This window comes from Brienomyrus brachyistius, chromosome 3 (genome assembly GCF_023856365.1).
Source record: "Brienomyrus brachyistius isolate T26 chromosome 3, BBRACH_0.4, whole genome shotgun sequence".
Lineage (NCBI taxonomy): Eukaryota > Metazoa > Chordata > Actinopteri > Osteoglossiformes > Mormyridae > Brienomyrus > Brienomyrus brachyistius.
The window spans coordinates 18,828,338-18,849,822 of NC_064535.1; the positions used below are offsets into that span (position 1 = coordinate 18,828,338).

The window sequence follows — 21,485 nt, forward strand, 5'->3', positions numbered from 1 at the left end:
CAAAAGCGAGGTCCACCTGGCCGCTAACAAAGCTGCCATATCATCTGCCTCTTTCCTGGGGCACAGGGCTCGGCCGCTGATTGGCCGGGCGTCAGCGTAGCGCCGCCCACTCGTGCGTGATGACGAGCCCTGACTATGCGTGTGGCGGTGAGTATTGTTTTTTTGTGGATTATAAAGGAAGTATTAGTTTAAAATGTCTATCATTTAGACGTGTTTAAAACATTTACGTGCGCAGACGTCCCCGAGACAGCCTCACGTTGAAATTCTGGTAGCCAAGTTACGCTAGCGACAATCACCCGACAAACTTTGTCAAACTAAAGGTTTTAAACAGTGCGTTGTGGGGTAACGACAAATTCTTGAACAGAAATAATCTCTCAGACGTCCGTTAAACACATACACACAATATGTATAAGGCACATTTTAGCTTATCTAGCTGCTTGTCTTGTGGAAAACGTTTCACACAATAGGGAATAGGGGAGACGCCTGTTTACTTTAAAAATGATCAATGGAGATGGCGCCTCACATCGTTCAGCTAACTTGAATATGATGACAGCTTCCGTGTAATCACCGCTTATCTAGCACTAGGTCAAAGTAACCCTGGAGTTTATCTCAGGAAGCACATGGTCGGCGAAGCCGTAAAAGAAATGTCAGTCTCTGACAAGGCAAGTGTGCACTCAGTGTGGCAAATTTAGAGACACCGGTTGACCTACACAGATTTTGTTAATAAGAGAGTTAAACCCACAAAGAGAGTGCTCGGTGTGGTCGCCCAAGCCTTATAAGCAGGCCACATATGTCCATTTTTCACATTCAACTCACTCCCACCGATGCATAAATATGATGGGCAACCTTGTTAAGACTACTAAAATATCATGTTATATGGATAAAAGTATTGGGACACCTGGGCATTGCACCCATAGTAATATGGAGTCTGTCCCCTCTTTGCAGCTATAACAGTTGCTCCTCTTATGGGAAGGCTTTCCACAAGATTTCGGAGTGTGTCTGTGGTCATTTTTACCCATTCATCCAGAAGAGCATTTGTGATGTTAGGCACTGATGTTGGACGTGAAGACTTGGCTCGCAATTTCCGTTCTAGTTCATTGCAAAGGTGTTCTATGAAGTTGAGGTCAGGGCTCTTTGCGGATCAGACAAGTTCTTCCTCGCCAACCTCACCCACCCATGTTTTTATGGACCTTGCTTTGGGCACTGGGCCACAATCATGCCAGAACAGAAAAGGGACTTCCCCAAACTTTTCCCACAAAGTTGATAACAGTGAATTGTCCAACATGTCTTGATACGTTGAAGTATTAAGAGATCTCTTCTCTGGAACTAAGGGGCCTAGAACAACCCCCAAAAATCAACCCCAAACCATTACCCTCCCTTCACCAAACTTTGCAGTTGGCACAATGCAGTCAAGCAGGTAACATTCTCTTGGTATCTTACAAACCCAGACTCATCTATCAGACTGCCAGACAAAGAAGTGTGATTTTTAAATCCACAACACGTTTCCATTGCTCCAGAGTCCAGTACCGATATGCTTTATACCACTCAACCCGACACTTGGCATTGTGCCTCAGCAATATGTGTCTCAGCACTCGGCAACTCTGCTGTGTAACTGTATATGATCTGCCACTTCATGACTGAGGTTCTGTTGTTCCTAAACACTGCCACTTCGCAATAATACCCGTTACAGTTGACCGTGGAATATCTAATAGGGACGAAATTTCACAAACTGACTTATTGCAAAGGTGGCATCTTATGACAGTGCCACGCTTGAACTCATTGAGCTCTTCAGAATGACCGATTCTTTCATAATTGTTTGCAAACCTGACTGCATATCTAGGTGCTTGATTTTATACACCAGTGGCAGTAGGTCTGAATATAACACCTGAATTCAATGATTCAGTGGTGTGCCCCAATACTTTTGTCCATATAGTGTAATCACTCTATGAAGAAAATGTGTGGTAAGCAAAAACATTACTAACAAAACTCCAGCCATGCTCGTTTGCAGCACAACTGGGGTAAGATACTATGTTGTAAAATGTCTTATACTTTTCATTCTTTTTCTTCTTCTCTGTTTTTGTATTCTCTCTTTATCACAAAACACCCTTGGGGCAAGTGTATTGTGAAAGGCGTTATATAAAAATAAATTGAATTTAACCTTATAATAATAATAATAATGATTATAATAAACCTAATGTAATGGATTTCAGAGAGTTACTCCCATTAATGTCTCTTTTCACAATTCAGTCATTTTCCATATGAAAGTAAATTGAAGGCCTGTTCAATGCCTCGTGCCCTGTGGGCGTTTGTGTATATCATGAACCTGAAGTGCCATCATCCAGTTGATTTTCTATCCTACCTGATGAGTTATGATCTCCCCTTGATCAGATGTGGTTCATCAGAGGCTATGTAGGATGGAAAACCTGCTGGATACCTGGCCTATGCTTGCCATATATTATTACCTCTCTTAGAAGATTTTAGTTTTGTGAGATAGAATTAAAAAGTAAAATGCTGGCTGAGTCACAGATTGCAGAGACAGTCCCATTGATCATGTTACTGCTGCACAACTTTTAAAATTTATATTGAATTACCGTACCGCTTCTGTACAGCAGATGGCAGCATTATCATTGTCATCTCTACAGATGACAAAGAAAAATACTGGGAGGCCAGAGCCCTGTGTAGCTTAGTTCTTTCCCTGTTCCACCGCAAACGATTTAGCTCAAGAGCTGTGTGGTAATTAGCACAAGGAGTTGAATCAGGTGTGTTAAATGAGGGGAAACCCAAAAATGTGCAGGGCTCTGGCCCTCCAGGACTGGAGTTTGAGACCCCTGCTTTTGAACTATATTATTTGTCGGGCTTCCAATAAGAACTAATTTTCTATAGATAGATTAATCTACTATTGAATGGTTTGGTTGATTAATCTAAACAATGATTTTCTGGAGGAAAATCAAATCTTTAATTTTAACATTTAAGTTTATTTTTTAAATATATTTTAAATTTTATTTTGACAACAATCTGTCAGCCATTGCAGGGCTTCAGATAATGTACATCGGCTTTTCGGCACACTACGGACATTATTTTCAACCACAATTTGATAAGCAGATTGGTAGTATGCCTAAAAATACTGTTGAGATCGTATTGTGATGCCCAGAAGTTTTTATTTCAGTTCAGGAATCATTTTGTTTTATTTAGTGTCCCTTTAGTGTTTTCATTTCAGGGTTAGTTTACGATAGCGACGCTGGTCCCAATTCCAACACACATGAACACACACACTGGCACCATCAATCAGCGTAGAATAAACCCAGATTTTAGCCTAAACCTTTTCATAAACACTTATTCAATGGAAATTCTAACGTAGTAGGCAGATAACTTTATGACTTTAATAATGAGTGTATTTAGCAACTACAGACAAGATGTGTGTGTGTGTGTGTGTGTGTGTGTGTGTGTGTGTATATATATATATATATATATATATATATATATATATATAGCATTTAGGGTGGTTTCGCCTATTCTAGTGGTCCATCATCCAGAATACTTCCTGTGCTTTTTTTCTTAAGGTGCTCGTGCATAGCGCTAGTGACACTATGGTATGCCATCACACGTTACACAGTGTAAAACCACCTTTTTGTTTTGAGATAATTTGAACTCATAATTTTATGAAAATAATTCTTTAAAACGATGCGTCGATCTAAAATGTTGTCGACCCATTTTCGGCGTCGACATCATCGACTACATCGACTAATTGCAGCAGCCCTAATTATTTCCATTTAATTGCAAGCATTTTCATGCAGTCTAATGAACGGATGGAAATTAATTAAAACGACCTTTATTTTCTGGTACCTTTGTCTTAAACACCTGGCACACTTTCCATTTTTACCTTTGCTACCTTTTTCCAAAGTAATTCAAAGATGTATTTCAGCTGTACAAAAGGAGGGCTGTTATGGTTCCATGATAAGCTGACCATGCATCTGTGGTCTGTATATATGCATCTATATATAAGTCTCACTGCTCATATTCAAGTGGGCAATGAGGAAAGCAAGTGAGTGATCTGTATATACAGTCAACTCCAGAATTATTAGCAACCCCCAAAAAAATGGGTAAAAACAGTAACAAAAAATAAACAATGCATACCAGGATAAAAATTTCCATTACAATGTGTTTATAGTACCATTTACTGAAGAATTCCTTCAAGAACATCACATTATACTGTATTCACAACTGAGAAATCTTTTAAGAACTTATGGAGCAAAATTATTGGTATTCCTGAAGAATATCTTAAAAAATACCAAAGAAATCTGAATCCTTGATGTAGAAAATATGTCTTTATATTGCTTCTTTTGCACAGGAAGTCATGTGTTGTCTACAACCATTTCCTGTTTACTGCAGCAACATATATCATGTCACAGATGCAAAGTCTCTCTGTAATTCAACATGGGTAAATCCAGTGCCAAGTATCATTGGAGTTACAGTTGGAATCATGTATTGTGATCAGAAGAGATAAAGACTGAACTTTTTGGTCATACACTCTATTGACATGTTTGGGGAACAAAGGGGGCTGCATATAAAGAAAAGCTCCTAGTTCCCACTGGCAAACATGGTGGTGCATCATTAGTGGATCATTAGTGCCCCCTGGGTCACTGCACGATTGCATTTTGAGCCCTTTTGCTATGTGTGCTAAATCTTATTAATATTTTAGTAAGAAGGCAATCTCTGCTGTAATGAGATATTGGTTCAGCAGTTTGAGTGTACTCCTCCATGAACTAGCATCTCATCATGGTGGAGGGATCTCTGTGCCCCTGTGATCCTAGGAGCTATATTGTCGGGGGGAAATTGCCACTGGTATTGGCAAATTTGGTCATATGTGAGCGGCCACACTAAGTGAGATTCACATGGACCCTTATGATGAAGGACCGTGAGACCCTGCCTGGATTGGGAAGACTGGGACCCCCCCTTGGACCCAGGCCTGGGGGTGAGCTTGTGGGCAAGCGCCTGGTGGCCAGGCCTCCATTCATGGGGACTTCGAAAGGCAGTCGAAGGCAGGGGCCTCAGCAGGCCAATTATCTGCAACAAAATCTGGCTTTAGGACCATTGAGTGTAACCTCTCTGGTGGGAAAGGAGCCTAAGCTAGTGTGGGAGGTAGAGAGATACCGACTAGATAGTGTTGGACTCACCTCAATACACAGCTCAGGCTCTGGAACCAAACTCTTGGAGAGTAGTTGGACTCTATTCTACTCTGGAGTTGCCCATCGTGAGAGGTGCCAGGCAGGTGTGGGTCTACTTATGGCCCCCCAGTTCAACTCCAGTATGTTGGAGTTTACTCCGGTGACCAAGAGGTCCTTTAACAGGCTTTGACTGTTGTCTGTGTGTAGCCACAACAAACTTGTTCAGTGTATCCAGCCGTCTTGAAGACCTGGGATGGGATGCTGGAAGGCACCCCCTCATTGAGCCTGAATGGACCACGTTCTAAGATTCCATTGTTGGTGCCTGTCACAGTGGTAATCCCTGAACCTGTTGGAGGATATCAGTGGTAAAGGGAGCTGTCAGGCTGAAGAAGAGGTATTCCGAGCTTGGTTAGCTTGTTGGACTCCTGAAGCAGCTGACAAGTACTGGCAGGCTATGCAGAATGAGACTTTTGCAGTTACTGAAGCAAAAACTTGGGTATGGGAGGAGTTTGTACTGCGTTTACAGTAGGGATGGAGTAGGGATGGAGAACTGTTGACCTCAAATGTAGATATAGTCAGTATTTCAAGGACCTCCTAAATCCTACCAATACACCTTTCTTGGAGGAAGTAGAGCTGGAAGACTCAGAGGAAGACTTACCCATCACGGGGACTGAGGTCACTGAAGTAGTCAAAAGACTCTTCGGTGGTAAGGCTCCAGGGGTGGATGAGATTTGCCCTGAGTTCTTAAAAGCTCATAATGTTGTTGGGCTGTCTTGACTCACACACCTCATCAACATTGCTTGGAGGTTGGGGACAGTGCCTTTGCATTGGTAAATTGGGTTGGAGGTCCCAATCTTTACGAAAGAGGACTGGAGGATGTGTCCAAACATCAGCCTTCCCATGAAACACTAGGTTACTGGAGAGGAGGGCCCACCTTGGAATCAGGAGGAACAATGTAGATTTTGTTCTGGTTCTGGAATGCTGGACCAGCTCCTGGGGAGTTCATGGGAGTTTATCCAACTAGTCCACATGTGTTTCGTGGACTTGGAAAAGAAACATGATCATGTCCTGTGGGGAGTGCCTTAGGAGTATGGGGCATGTGGTCCGCTGTTGCAGGTCATCAGGTCCCTGTATAAACGGAGCACGAGTTTGGATCGTATAATGAGTAGCAAGTCAGACTTGTTCTGGGTGGGTGTTCGGACTCTGCTAGGGCTGCCCATTGCTACCGATTCTGCTCATAGCATTCATGAACAGAATTTCTAGGCTTAGCCAAGGTGCAGAAGGGGTCTGATTCAGTGACCTCGGGATCAAGTTTTTGCAGATCATGTGGTCCTGTTGGTGTCATGGGGTTGTAACCTGCACCATGCACTGGGACACTTTGCAGCTGAGTGTAAAGCTGCCAGGTTGAGGATCAGCACCTCCACGCCTGAGCCCATGGTTCTTGACCAGAAAAGTGTGGATTGCCCTATCCTTGTGGGGGATGAGTTACTGCCTCAAGCAGAGGAGTTTAAGTATTTCTGGATCTTGTCCACTAGTGAGGGAAGAAGGGAGATGGAGATCGACAGGCGGATTGGTGCAGGATTGGCAAAAATGCAGATGCTGTACCGTTTTGTTGTGGCAAAGCGAGAGCTGAGCCGGAAGACAAAGCTTATGATTTACCAGTCGAGCTATGTTCCTACCCTTACCTGTGGTCACAAGCTTTGGGTAGTAACCAAAAGAATGAGATTGTGGATACAAGTGGCAGAAATTAGTTTCCTTTGCATGGTGTCTGAGCTTAGCCTTAGATATAGGGAGAGGAGCTCAGACATTTGGCAGGGTTTCGAAGTAGAACTGCTGCTCCTCCACTTCGAATGGAGTCATTTGAGGTGGTTCAGGTATCTATCTAGGATGCCCCCTGGATGCCTCTCTGGGAAGGTTCTTCAGGCATGTTCCACCAGGAGGAGACCCGAGGATAGACCCAGGAGAGACAGGAGAGAATACTTCTTGCACAATCAGTGGTTTTCCATATTATTTTATGGGCACATATAATTTTAATATTTGAATGTTTTCATGTACACTTTATGTTCAACAGCTGGTGGTGAATGGACACAGTGAAATTATTAATGAAGATGCATATACAGAAGGACATAATCTGAAAATTAATTGGTGTGCATTGTCCCCAATACTCCATTGCTCAAACCACACTTCACGAACGTGTCTGTCTCATTAAGTTTTATAGTTATTAGTCGACAAAGTCCATGTACAATACAAAAAAGACCGATCACATAATATTGAGATGGGAAGACAAGTTTCTAAAAGTACATAAATTGGTCTATGTAAAAATTGTATAAGCAAATAAAAAGCTGAACTGAGATTAATTCATTCGAAGTTGATATTAAAGGTAGTTTATTATAGAACATTAAACGAAACAGGCAAAATACATGACTACTGAAAACTAACATTAACATGGGTGCATTGTGACACATTCCTGCTTCATTTATACATAATTCAGAATAAATAGTTTTGTTCAGTGGTTTGCTTAGAGCGTTTGACTCCTTGGCCTTTAATTGTGTAAATGAATTCAGAAAGAGGTCTTAATGTTAATGCTAGCATACTTGACTATAAAGGTTATGCAAAATAGGAGACTGACCATCAACAAATATATTTGTACATTTAGCCTGTCAATTTATGTCTTAGCCTATTATCACTAAAACAATACATATGACATATTATGTGCACTGTATGTGCACATTAACAACGCATTAATATTGTGGCCACCTCTAGACATACCTTTGCCACCCTGCTTAAAAATTCCTAGAACTGCCTCCCCACACAGGTAGAACATACAAACTCCATGTACAGGGGCCAGGGGTGGAATTTAAACTTTCAGTCGTGGAGATGTGCGACGACATTTTTACCCACGAGCCATCCTGCTTCTCAAAGTAGTTGTACATATTATTAAACATCTTCTATGACCGTTTCTCCAGGTATAAGGACGCCAATCCCAGGAAGTACAGGGCATGATCCAATGCATAATTACAAGAAAAAAATATACAAATGTTGTTTTGATTGCGCTGCAAATGAATTTGATCCATTTTTAAGTCATATGCCGATTATAGCTAAGAAGCAGCACAGAAAGGAAAACCTCTTCTTGTCTAGTACGAGAGATATGCAATGGAAAAAAACGAGACTTGAAAGCACGAGTGCATCTTTTCGCCGCAGAATCAGACAGGCACGAGCTTTGAATAGAGGAAAAGTTGCTGAACGTGAAGACTTCCGCTGTTTATCAGCGAACAGTGTACGCAGGCGGGACGTCTGCAAGGACTGTGAGCGCTGGATCGGCACGAACACCCGCACACATACAGACACCTTTGCCTTCTATTTTCCAGACGTTACTCCGCTGTCGGACTGCGTAAATTTGTAAAGGCTGAACTTTAAAACGTTTGCCATAAATATGGCGAGTTTGAAGGCGTTTCAGGAGCAGACTGGTAAGTTATAAATTATTTAATTTCTGAATATGTGTAAGAAAGATATACTTTTCATTAGCGCGTTTGTGGAACAATTAATACCTCGTATCCTCTACACTAGTATCGTTCAATTTTAGAAAAAGCATCATATCCATTTGGGTGTGTGATACGTTTTCAGGTAGTATTGTTTAGTCAGTTATGGAAAATGCTGTGCAGATATGTGTAAAGTATTTCGGTATCCTTGGTCGTGGGTCGAACTTAATTTAAATAATATTATAAGTCAAGTTTATAGCAGTCAAGTTAGTCAATAAGTCAGTCAAGGCACGTTTAAGGTCAGATAAGAAGAACTCGTTCGAATAATATTAATTTGGTTAGATTAAAGGTGTGCCGCTCTGCAGTTTTGTTTTTGAGTAATCCCCCACTATGAACATCGCGATTCATTGATTTGGTTAGTAAACTTTTTTTTTCCCTTTGGGTATCTTTGCTCATTTAACTGAAAAATTCCGAACGCGTTAATCGTTTTTCCCAGCATCACCAAGGTAATTCTAAATGTCATGAAGTTTTCCTCGTGAAATTTATGTTTTAAAAAAAAAACTTTAAACAGCAGCAGCGTGTTTGGACGTGTCGAGACCTCTCAAAAATAGCATTCAAATCCCTTTGAGGAATGGTATTAGTCTCTACTAATTCTAAAATGCTTGTTCTCTATAAGAAAGAAACATGCTTTGCTTCGTGTATGTAGAGGTGGGGATTGGGATGTAGAACCGTATGTGTGAATAGTTTTCCATTCATTTAAATATACATATAGTAAGAATTCCTGTTGAATTCCTGAAGGATATTTAGGCCATGGTTTAATTTTTTTTTCTTTTTGGGGCAGCTGAGCTGAATTGGTTAGAAACAGTATCTGCTGTCCTGCTCCAGTAGATCTGATGGTGTACACCAGCAGTCCAAAAACCCCATTTTATGAGTTGTTGAGGGGGTGTACTGATTTAATCTGGAGTTTCCATTAGGGACAGCATTGAAGCTATTTTAAACGCAAGTCATTTTTAGAAAATTGCATAGGCATCAGGACAGGTTGAGACATACATTAAGGCTACTTCTGAATGAATCACATTTTCTAATGAGGAAACAAAAAATGCATGTTGACTGTTCTAAGTATTTTACCTCTTCGGGTAGTATGACACATAACTGTGGTACCATATGTGTCCTTTCTGTCCAAGTTTACCAGGTAAATGTCACAAATACATTAGCAGTGTTTTTAAGCCTGTTTGACTAGGCTGCACTTTCACCATTTCCGAAGCATCTGATCACTAAGTGGCTGCTGTTCTCTGTATGTCAGTTAGTCCCAAGAACAAGTCTACCTTTCTATGTCCCTGGCAGAGAAAGGCAGAATTTTACTTAAGAGGAGAAATAAAAATCATATATGTAACTACTCAACTTTCAGCTATACATCCACAACTCCAGTGGAATTGTTGGCAGAGCTGTAATTTTTTCCAGACAGACGTGTGACACCTGTAATAGGTTTAAATGATCACTTGCTGACTTTATTTTGGTTATCTGAATTTTGGTCTAAAATAGTTAACACACACTCCAAGATGTCTTAAATGCAGTCATGAGCTACAGCCCTATGAGTGTCCTATTTGGAGAATCCTTCCTGAGCCCAGTATGCCCATAGCCACACAGAATGTTACTGCCTTCACCACTGTATTGGCTAGTAATTCTTAAATGGAAGCTCACTTCCCCACCCACTCACGACTGGTGGATCTAAGTAAAATTGAAGCAATAAAGAAATATTGCTTCTCACAGAGTGAGAAGATTCTCACTAAAAGGCTCCCTCAAACACTTCTACAGAACTTGGAACCCTTTGGAACTGGTTTATACATTGCTCACAGAAAGACTTGAGATGCTTGCTTAATTCAGTAAAAAGGTTGCAGATTTATTGATATAATAGCAAGGGTCCATTGACAAGCAATTTTTAACATATCTGCACAGATCTTTTGCTCAGAGATTTTCTTTTATTAAATGTCGTATGTAGTTTTTTTGGCTGACTCATTCAGTTCTGTGTGTGTGTGTGTGTGTGTGTGTGTGGGGGGGGTTTGCATAGATCACATTTGGAGACCAAAATGTACCCAAAGTGCGGTGAAACCTGAAAATTCCTCATTTTTGGGGACACTTCTTTAGGTCCCCATTTGGATAACATCAATTTTATAAAAATTTGTGAATGCAATCAAAAAAGTAAAAGTGCCAAAAGTCTTGTATTTTGGTTGGTTACTTATGATTAAGGTTAGGGCTGCGTAGGGGTTAAGGGTGTTGTGATTGGAATTAGGGTTTTTTCTATAGAAATGAATGGACAGTCCCCATTTAGATGCAGTAGAAAGACCAACTTGTGTGTGTGTGTGTGTGTGTGTGTATTTATAAATTTATTGGCTGACTGTCACATTTGTCAGTTGGCATTGTCATGCAATGAGTGATCTCTTCCACCATGTCACTACCCGATCCATACTGCCTGCCCGATTTGTACCTTGCATGTCTGCACATGTGTACACCATATTGCATTTTGTGATGCTCCCCAATCCATTCATCTTGCTGCATTATGGTAAAGCTTATTATGTGCAGTAATGGCAAACTACAGTGGTTACTGGCAAGAACTGGTGTTAATGATTCCGCTGACTGAAGGAAAATCCATTTTCTTTGCTTGTCACTTTAAGTGTTTACCTTTGTTTGATTACAGAACTTCTTATACTGGTCTATTAGCTTGTATTTCCATCAGTTGAAATTGCTGCTATCCAGTATTTTGGTATAATTTGGTTCTGAAATATGAAATTTGGCATATCTTGTTTTTGTTGCAGCGATATTTATATCACTCCAAATGAGTGGGATCAGAAGAAATGGAAATGATTAATTACATACATTTCTCCATTTGTTTGTCCTATTGGCATAATCTACTGAATTTGCTGCAGCATAATAGTGGCAGCCTTCTTGGACACCAACACCATGACTAGAGTACCAAGCGAGATCAATAGAAACGAAGTCAGGCAAAAGTGCAGGTCCTATACAAAATCTTTATTAAACAGACAAACAAAAAGAATCCAAAACTTTAATATCTGCCTGAATATCCCATTCTGAGCTGGTGGAGATCGCTCACAAGCAGTCCATAGACACCGGATGTCGTGAATAGAAATATTAATGAAGGTCTGACTACCTGACCAGAGGTTGGGTTGTGAAAATGTTGTCTATGTCTGAATTCTGGGGCTGCATCCTTCGAGAGATGCAGTCTACGAAGAAGTAGCCTTTGTAGGCTGCGTTCTTTAAGGGTCGAGCCATCCCATTTGATAACGTTTTCCGTTCAGCCTTCAAAGAATGCAGTCTATAAAGGCTACACTTTCATAAACTGGATCCTTCAAAGGATGCAGCCCCTGAATTTGGACACAGCCAAAGCATAGTTAGATGGGACAGTTTAGCCTACGGGAAATTTCCTGTTTTCATCACCAGCTGTTCCTCCCCTTATCCTTGAATATGAAGCGCCAATTCAATCAACTAGTTGGGACAAACCCACTTTACCTCTGCGCAATGAATCTTGGGATATGTTTGGCTGTGAAGGATCCATTGGGTGGATGCATTTCTGGACCACATTTGAAGGAGCCTTCGAAATAGGACAGCCTTGTAGCACCACTGTGATACTTTCAATCTTCGAATTCAGCCTTAGAAAGATTAGGCAGCCCTTGAATTAGGACGCAGCCTCTGTGAAACAAAGGGTCAAATGCGTATTTGACCATACTTATGTTCTCAGGTACCCATGTTACATCACCTTCCATTGCCAGAGACCAGTTCCAGTACTCAAGAGCAGAAGTACAGAGAACAGTAAAAGTCCCCAGATGTCCTTCTTGCCCCATTCCACATGTCAAGGATGCATTGGTTGCATCCTTGCCTAACCAGAATAATCCCATGATTCATTGTACCCTAACTTTGTTTTTGGGAGGCAAGTTAGCAAGACCGGTCATGCCAAGACCACAAGTCTGATCTCACGGCACCAGGAGTTTATATAAAATAATACATTTGCGAATGTATGGTAACATGTTTTATTGATTATTATCTATTTGGAGGTTTTTTAAAGATCTTTCTCTTTTATCTTTCTAATTTCTTTTGTTCTGACGGGACTTGTACAGCTTTTTTGTGTGTGTTCTATTTATTTTCAAAAGGAAGAGCAAGCACAGATGCATTAACAACTAGGACAAGCATAGTAGATAAAAATAGCATGTACAACAGCACCAATAGCCATAGTTACATTGTGTTATGTGTTAACTGGCATGTAAGCTGAACTAAAGTAATAGGTTTTCACTTGAAATTTAAAGACTGACACTGATTTAACATCCCAAACATAGGCTGGCAAACCGTTCCACAACTTAGGGGTCCTGTAGTACAACACTTTACCACCAGTTGTCATTTCATTTAGATGTGGAATGACAAGGAAACTTACATTCTGTTATCTGAGTGGATGGTGTTTCTTGTAAACTTGAAGTAATTCTGTTAGGTAGCCAGGTGCTAGACCTTTAAGTGCCTTATATGTAAATAGGAGAACTTTGAAGCCAGTCCTGAACCTAACAGGAAACCAGTGCTTGCTGAGCTCCATTGGAACCAAACTTGGTTTCTTCAGTAGTGGTCTGATTACTGCTACTTTAGATTGGTCAGGCACATTGCCTGAAAAAAGGGATGCATTCATTATGGCAGTTATTGGCCTTACCATAACTCCCAGGGATTAAAGAGCTTCTGGATTACCCGCAAGACTTTTCACAAATTGTGCAAATGTTGAACAGTTTGTTCGCAAAAAGTTTTATTTGTAAACGTGAAACTCTTTCTCAGAATGAGAAGAATAAAACCAAAACATGACATCTCATCACATTTAGTTAAAATTACAGCAGATGAAGGAGGTACCATAAGCACATTTTATTGGTAGTAAAGATTGTGGTCTGATAAGTGCATTTTTGTATTTGAACCATGATTAAGAGGCAGGCAGGTATCAGTATAAATAACCTTGGGGGGAAAAGATGAAATTATGAACTCTTGAACTAAAGGTCAATTCATTACCCATTGTTACCAAGTAACTTAGCCACTGAGCATGGTACATAGTGGCACTGTGGGTAGCACTGTGGCCTCATGCTTCCAGGTTATGAATTGGATTCTTTTCATTAACTGTGTGTGTGGCATTTGCGAATGATCACATATTCACATTTTTCTCTGAGTACGCTGAACTCCTCCCACAGTTCAAAGACTTGTAGTTATGTTTTGTTTTGGTGTCCATTAATTACAGATATTGCTGTGACCCTGCAAAGGAGAAGCAGGTGGGGGAAATGGATGGACCATTGACCACAATAATCCTAAATCTTGTTTGTCATCAAATACAATTATGAGCTTTAAAATGTCGATTTTCATATATGTGTTAAATAAGTTAAAAATGGCTGTTATGATTCTGTATGAGTGAAAATGTTTGTTGGAACTGTAATTATGAGTTAGCTTGCACAAACAGGTTTTACAGCACCATGTGTTTATTATAGCTGTATGATAGCTCTTCTCGATTTAAAATGCATCAAATCAGCTGGAGAAGCATCAGATCGGATCAAATATCGAATTGTTATCGCCGCCAATCCAGATCTATTTGATACATCGGGTATAGGCTATATGTGACCGATTCACGCTCCCGATACTTTAGCTTTTTTCAGTTTCTAAAAAGATAGCTCATATTCCTTGTTAAATCTATTTGTACAATCACATGACAGCTCTTTGACATTTTGTATGTGTTTTTCCGGCATTCAAGCTGAACACTAATGCTGCCCCTCAATGGATGTGAGTGCAGTGACTTCTGCCTGCTGTGACATCATGCGCATACCCTTCGCAATAGGGGGAGCATAAGAAAATCAGATCTGTGAGAGGGTGACAATATGAAAATATTATACGCTTTTTGCTTCATGATGTTTTCAAATAAGAATTTTTTAAAATCCTGCTCTCTTCATAGCTCTACACATATGTATTTTAGAAACTCTGTGTTTGTCCTTCAAGGATACATTATGGAGTGGTGTACATTTCATCCTTTGAATGCTGTCCCAGGCAAGTACTTGCATGCCTCTGCCTTCCCCGAAAGGACAAAACAATAGTTGGCTAAGCAGGCTGTTTGGAGTTAATGAACATGAGAACATGCTGAATTTAGCAGGCAGTTCAAGAGTAGGCCTCAGACGTGCCTGTGATGGAGGTGGAGTGGGCTGGGGGCAAAGCCACAGTAGAATGGAATATTTTGCTCTTATTCATTAAAATATCCCTCGTGTACCATGATGAAAGGCTAGAATGCCCCAGGAAAATACCATATAGTTCATAGCATATTGCATCGCTAAAATGCTAATGTTAAGTGCCAGACCTGTTTAATTAACAATACTTTCTACAGCTTTGCTTTTACATTAGCATAAACAGTTGAGTAAAGTTCTAACTTTTTTGGCAAAAACCGGTAACACCTCTGACCTGACCTGAAGAGTATCGTCTTTTCTGACTGCTGTGTCTGTGTGTTTTGAATATCCAGCCAAAGGTTATTTAGATACCAAACACCAATCTTATCACATATTCGTGTTTACAGCGGTTGATTTCCTGCATCCCCTTCCTTGTTTGCAAAGCACATTGCTCTTAATCAGAAGCCTTGAAAGATCTAGGTGTTTATAAATAACTTACTTTCTAGTGCCGAAATGTCTGCTATGAGTCACATTAGTAATTTGTCTCACAGTTAGCTCGCATCAAATTCACTCAATGTTTGTCCTGTTCTGGTCAAGTAGAGTCTCCTATGTACTGCTCAGTAAGGCATAGATGCTGTTATTGCGTGTGAAATGATGTTTCATTGTGGTTCTTTATTAACAGACATGATAGACGACACAGAAATTACTAGGAAAAGGTAGTAGGTGGGCAATCTTCTTTCTTACGTATGGTGAATTTCTTGGTACTAAGAGTGTGTGAGATGTATGTTTCGCACCAATAAAATCAGATTTGAATGTGGCAGATGAGTGGGATTCAACCATGTGCTTTCCACAGATCCCTGCAGTATGAAGACTGCTCAAATGTAAAGAGCAACAGGTGAACTGACCAGCAGCAGGTTGAGTGATTGGTTAGGAGGAACCAACCCTCCTCACACTTCTTAATGTCCACCTGTTCTCCCGCTCCTCTGGTGTAACATGATCCGGAATCCTGTTTTGCTGGCCTTTGTTGGTGCACGTATGTGATACAGAAATATGCTTTCATGTAAGCCTCCCCCATAGCTTTATGGCTGTAGTTGATAACAGTGTCTGGTCTGTGCCTCCCTCATCAGAGCACGTGCAGGGCTATGACATCTTTCTGAGCCACCCTATTCTGAGTTATTCTGTTTTATTTTCATGTTCCTGAATATGTATCTGCTTTGATTTGGGTTATGATTATGTAGGCCATCCAAATATCTGTTCTCTACTTACTCTTGAGGAGTGGGGAGTGGGTTAGAAGACTTAAGCCTCTGACCTAACCTAACCTACCCGGAAGGCTGCCAGTTTGAACTCTAGCCTCTTAACCCCCAGCCATGGGGGTGCTTCATGCTGGTTGACCCTGTGCTGTGACCTCCAGCCTTGCTCTCATCTGTTTGTGTGTCTTAGGGAGAGCAAGATTTGGGTAGGCAAAAAGGGAATTTCACCGTGGGGATAATAAATAAAGTATCACTTCGATTCTATCCAGCTGGTCAGAAGGGGTAGTACCTGCTCTATTTTTGACATTAAATTGTGAAACAAGTAAGAGAAGAAACTTTGAAATAACTCATAACTAAAATTTTATTTTTACTTAAATAACTTATTTTTATTTTAACTAAAATTTTAAAATTTTACTTTCCCTACTCTTTTTGAAAAAATTCACTATTGTAATATTGTTAAATGTATAATCTTCTTCCTCAGTTTTTTTTAACCACCAATCAGAACTGGTATTTAGTCACTGCTGAACATCATCTCACAGGTGGAGAGGGTTACACTCTCAGCATCTCATATTCTTGACATCACTGTCTGACAAGAACAGTCACACTCTGCAGTGTAACATTGTACATGAGTAGTGCCGTCCCAAATAGTTATTCTTTAAACGATTAATCTAGCAATTATTTTTTCCGATTATTAGACTAATCTAACAACTAATTTTTTGATTGATCTGATGATAAATTTATTGATAAGCAATTAATTTCTAATTAGTCATTTATTACAACAATTCACCCCCTCACCCCACACACAAATCTGAAATTCTCATTTCAATATATTAAAACATTTCTTAAACTTTAGAGCATTAACAAAAAAGGCAAATCTTAAGAGGTTTAATAGTATTTCTGTGTTAGACTGAGGTTAATCACTTCAATATTTTTTCTTAATTATTTCAGTACACCAATTTAACTTTAATGTTGAAATAGATGATTTCATAACTAGAGAAACATGTTTTTAACTAACATTAGGAAAGGTAGCTTACAGTTAAGCTTACTTCAGTGAGCAAGAACGATTTAGGTTACAGTGTGTAAGACTACTACTGTGTAAGAGTAGTCATAAATGATAATTTGTCTCACTCTTACATGACATCCATCCATCCATTTTCCAAACCACTTACTACTACTACTACTACTGGGTCGCGGGGGGTCCAGAGCCTGTCCCGGAATCAATGGGTACGAGGCAAGGAACAACCCAGGATGGGGGGCCAGCCTATCGCAGGGCATACTCACACACAATTCACTCACGCAATTTTAGCAACTCCAATTAGCCTCAGCATGTTTTTGGACTGTGGGGGGAAACCAGAGTACCCAGAGGAAGCCCCACGACAACATGAGGAGAACATGCAAACTCCGCACACAGGTGACCCAGGCGGAGAGTTCATTGCTAAATGTTTAAATGAAAGTCCTTCAGTAGGCAGAAAAGAGTCTGTCTCACATAAGGTAACTCTAGAAAGATCAGCAGTCTCAACTCTGACCAGCTAGAGAGGGGGGTTCCTGTGGTGTTTCAAGGCTACACAAAGAACTCCGTGGTCACTAGCACTTCCCCGTATCAGTTTTTTAGACAGAGAAAGCCACACATCTTCCGGTGACACAAGGCCTGGTCATGTCCTGTTGTCGTCAGAAGACCTTTTCTATAGCTTGTGTAAAAGGTTCTGGTTGACTAGTTTAAAGGTTGCTATTACTGTTTGTTAGAGAGGCTGGGCTGACATGACATTTATTTATTTACTAGTATTTAGTGTATAAATACATCTTCTGTCTAGTGCAGGACTTTTAAGCCTGATATTTTCCATGTGCTGAAGTAATTACATTCCTTAAATACCATCCTCGTATGCTGTGATGCTGCACACAAGCAGTTAATTGTTTTGATGTTCTGTTGCACCTTACACACTTTGAAGGCATCACTGACAAATTAATCTGGCCAAACTGTGTTTCATTATTTCTCTACTTTGTGCTTGCACCTGCAAAAACTACTCTTCTGTTTTTTCACTAAATTACATGTAATATTTTGATATTGCTTACAAATTCTAAATCATTGAGTATTTGAGTAATTCATATTAAATGGTTTATCATCGCACATTAAGTACAAAATGGTACCAGGGAATATATATGCTGTGCATGTAATCTGTGTTGAAATCAGCTTTTCAGTCACGCAAAGCAGCTTTGCATAAACACTGCATTATGATTCTTCACACTCAGCTAAAGTCCTAAGGAAGGACCCTGATGCACTCATGGGAATTGGCAAGGAACTGAAGTAAAGTGCCAGATACAGGTAGCTAGTGTTAGGCTGACGATATGACAGAAGTGCTTTCGTGTGTCATCATACAGTTTACGTTTAATTGTCGTGAAGGAAATGACATGGATTCTTCAAACAGGATGTTGGTTAAAATGACTATTTTCAGTGCAGCCTGCACGGTGCTTTACTGTTCTGCAGAATCATTTGTTGTCTCACCTCTTCCAGATCATATCATCTCTGAGCCAGTGGAGGATACTGATCCCAGCTGCTTTGAATCAAAAATGGTATGTCTTTCTCTTTCTGTCCCTTAAGTATCAGACCCTCTCTATCGATTCATTTTTTTACCCCCTTCAGTTAAGAAACAATCTGCCTGTCTTCTAGGATCTGCGTTAAGTCTAGATTCATATTCAGCTTCTGCATATAAGCTACAATGTGATCTTTTAAGTGGGAATTACCCATTGCATATTGCTTGTGCAGAGGGAGCACATGCACAGTCTAAAGTTTTACTGTATTTATGAAGGCTGGAACAAGAGCTGTGATGACAAGCTGCCACATGTCTTTCTTGTATCATCCTTCATACTGGAAAGTATAATTTTCCCATGTTACAGAGACCAGTGCCTTTATCTTCACCAGCTGTCTCTGTCTCTTGAAATGTCTGTAGTTATCCATCCAACTACTTGGAAGTAAATTGTGTCCGTCAACTTATGTCAGGGTCAGATTCATTATTATTTTGCATAACGTGTCCCAAAAGTGTGTGTGTTTTGACTGAAATAATATTGTCACAAAGGTGTTAAGACTTACTCTCTTCCCTCCAGTCCTTAAAATCCACCCATCCTGTTCAAGTCACGGAGCCTCAAGGTAAATTTATTAACTTGCTCCTCTGTGTTCCTGCTATGACAATTCTTACAAAAAGATATAATGCCAGTTACCGAGATGGAATTTCCCTTAATCCATATGCATCAGTAACAAAGCTTGAGACACACATTGTACGTAGAGGTTGAGGCCTGTAAATCAGAAAGTAAATCATCTCGAGACTATCGCTGTATATTTTTAAACCAGGAGGGGTAGTGTCATGTGATCCGTAGGCACTCTTTTTCCCCACTTGGCCATTTCCCCCCAGATGAAATCTTTCCAGACAAATGAAGATTAAATATATACTGCTTAGTGTAAAATGAGGATTAATTTAAAAGTATATTCCAATGTATGTCCTGCTTTGGACAGACCCAGTGACCTTGCAGCTAACGTCCATGCCGCCTGGTTACCTGACGCCTTCCTCTGAACGGATACAGCAGGCAAGTCATGTGATTTTATTAAACCTTAAAAAAACAAACACACACAGCCCCTTCAGAAATATTGATTGCTGACAGGAAGCATTGTGCCACAAAAAAAGATACCAGTCAATACTTAGTAGCACACATTGCACAAATTGGCTTGTATCCTGTTGCCTGTCATAATTTTTTTTTCATTTACGACAGTTTTCCTTATAATTGCTCCAGTTGTTTTATTTTTTAAATAACTTGCTCCAGTTGTTTCGAAGTTGGCTGGTATAAAACCGTCTTTTGGTGTGTATAATAAGAAGTGTATTATAAGAAGTTAAGCATGGACGAAAAAGTTGAAAACAAAAGTGAAATTTTTCTGACTTTTTTATGACAACATTTGCATCAAGTTTTATTCTAATGTGGTGGCAGTGAACTGAACCTTTTATTTTTATTAATTGTAGCCGGTTGACAGTGGGAGCAAGTATGTATATCCCGGAACAATTTCATCAGGTGTGTATTTTATTATTTTATTGCTATTAAAAATTGAGACAATGACCCTAGTCCTCTCCACTGCAATTAAACCCCTCTATTTTAACACCCATGTCTGCATGTGATATAAAAGAAGCCGCCCCCCCCACTCCCACTTCACTTGTAAAAACAGACCAACCCGTGGTTTTATTCCTCCCTCAAATTCAGATTTATTCAAAGAACTGCAGTGTTCAAATGGCTCCTGTGACAAGTGCTGTTGCCTGGCACCCCCACCCAAGATCAGTGACCTGATGAATGACGAGGACCTTCTCTACACGCTACGCCTGAAGCTGGACCCCAGCCATTGCACCATCAAGAACTGGAAGAACTTCGCCAGTCGCTGGGGCATGACCTATGACGAGCTAGTGCTGCTGGAGCACCGGACACAGGGCTCTGCTCACAGCCCCACACAGGAGTTCCTGCGACGCTACAACGAGAAGAGTGTCACAGAGCTCACCGAGCTGTGCCGAATCTACCAGCGCATTGACGTGCTGCGTGTGCTGCAGCGGTGGGTGGAGAATGACTGGCCGTCCCGCTGGCAGAAAGCACATTAGACTGCTAGCTGAGCTGGGCCCCAACTGTGGCCCTTATCTCTATAAACCGTGTGGGTTTCTCATCATTGCCACACTTTTGTTTTGGTTGCTGTTTAACCGGAGGAGGACTGACCCTCTGGCACAGTTACTCCTGTAGGTTACAAGCCTTGTGGTAACATTGTCAGTGTTTTTATGGACTGACTGAGAACAGCAAACACGCACATCACTCTACAGATGAATTCTGCTTCCAAAGCGAGTGTAGACAAACACTCAAGGATGAGACTCTGCTATTGACATCTCTCTCCCACAACATCAAGCTCCTTCCACTTGCAGCTCTCTCTTGTGCAGCAGTGTCACTCTTATAATAAGAACAGAGTGGCTTATTCTGTGCATGTTCTCCACTGGTGTCTTCAGTTGTATTCTGGATAATTAGACTACTGTGTTTCCTGAACTCTTTAATTTGTGCGTGTTCTTAGTTTATACATTTGTGATCATGATGGTTATTAATCATTTGTCGACCCATTAAAATCAATAAAGTGCACTACTGTCTAGGACTAGAATTGCCTGGGAGTTTATTTTTATTATTTTTACTAAATTATAAGATAGTTTTCTTGTGTTGACCCATGGTAACTGTTTACATGTCAACTTTTCAATCTGACATTGCGGTAATTCTTAAGGAAAAGCTCGACATTTGTAGAATCACTTTGGAAAGCAGATTCTATAATGAACTTCCGGTTTTGGGTTATACTTCCCAGAACTGGAAGTGAGAATACTTATTTATGTTTAAAGGCGAAATATAAAGGTCAGACCC

General features: G+C 40.4%; 1 protein-coding gene across 4 annotated transcripts; it reads left to right on the plus strand.

Annotated features, from left to right (window-relative positions):
• Positions 1 to 10: 10 nt before the first annotated feature.
• edaradd (EDAR-associated death domain) lies at positions 11 to 21,228 on the plus strand. Of its 4 annotated transcripts, none has more exons than XM_049007670.1 (7): positions 11 to 147; positions 18,318 to 18,390; positions 18,580 to 18,638; positions 19,170 to 19,212; positions 19,576 to 19,646; positions 20,075 to 20,123; positions 20,310 to 21,228. In XM_049007670.1, the coding sequence occupies exons 3-7, from the start codon at positions 18,636 to 18,638 to the stop codon at positions 20,693 to 20,695; spliced, it is 552 nt and encodes a 183-aa protein (XP_048863627.1). In that variant the 5' UTR covers positions 11 to 147; positions 18,318 to 18,390; positions 18,580 to 18,635; the 3' UTR covers positions 20,696 to 21,228. The 4 variants fall into 4 exon arrangements, with proteins under 4 accessions (XP_048863627.1, XP_048863625.1, XP_048863624.1 ...); XM_049007669.1 differs by lacking the exon at positions 11 to 147 and adding an exon at positions 6,971 to 8,632; XM_049007668.1 differs by lacking the exon at positions 18,318 to 18,390 and having other exon boundaries at positions 15 to 147.
• The last annotated feature ends 257 nt before the right edge of the window (positions 21,229 to 21,485 follow it).

What these genes read in the sequence shown, in the direction of transcription:
- edaradd (XM_049007667.1), top strand. Translation starts at nt 8,599, where the DNA reads ATGGCGAGTTTGAAGGCGTTTCAGGAGCAGACTG. An exon ending in TCAAGTCACGGAGCCTCAAG is followed by an intron (nt 19,213 to 19,575) that starts GTAAATTTATTA and finishes TGCTTTGGACAG; the next exon opens with ACCCAGTGACCTTGCAGCTA. An exon ending in CCTCTGAACGGATACAGCAG is followed by an intron (nt 19,647 to 20,074) that starts GCAAGTCATGTG and finishes TATTAATTGTAG; the next exon opens with CCGGTTGACAGTGGGAGCAA.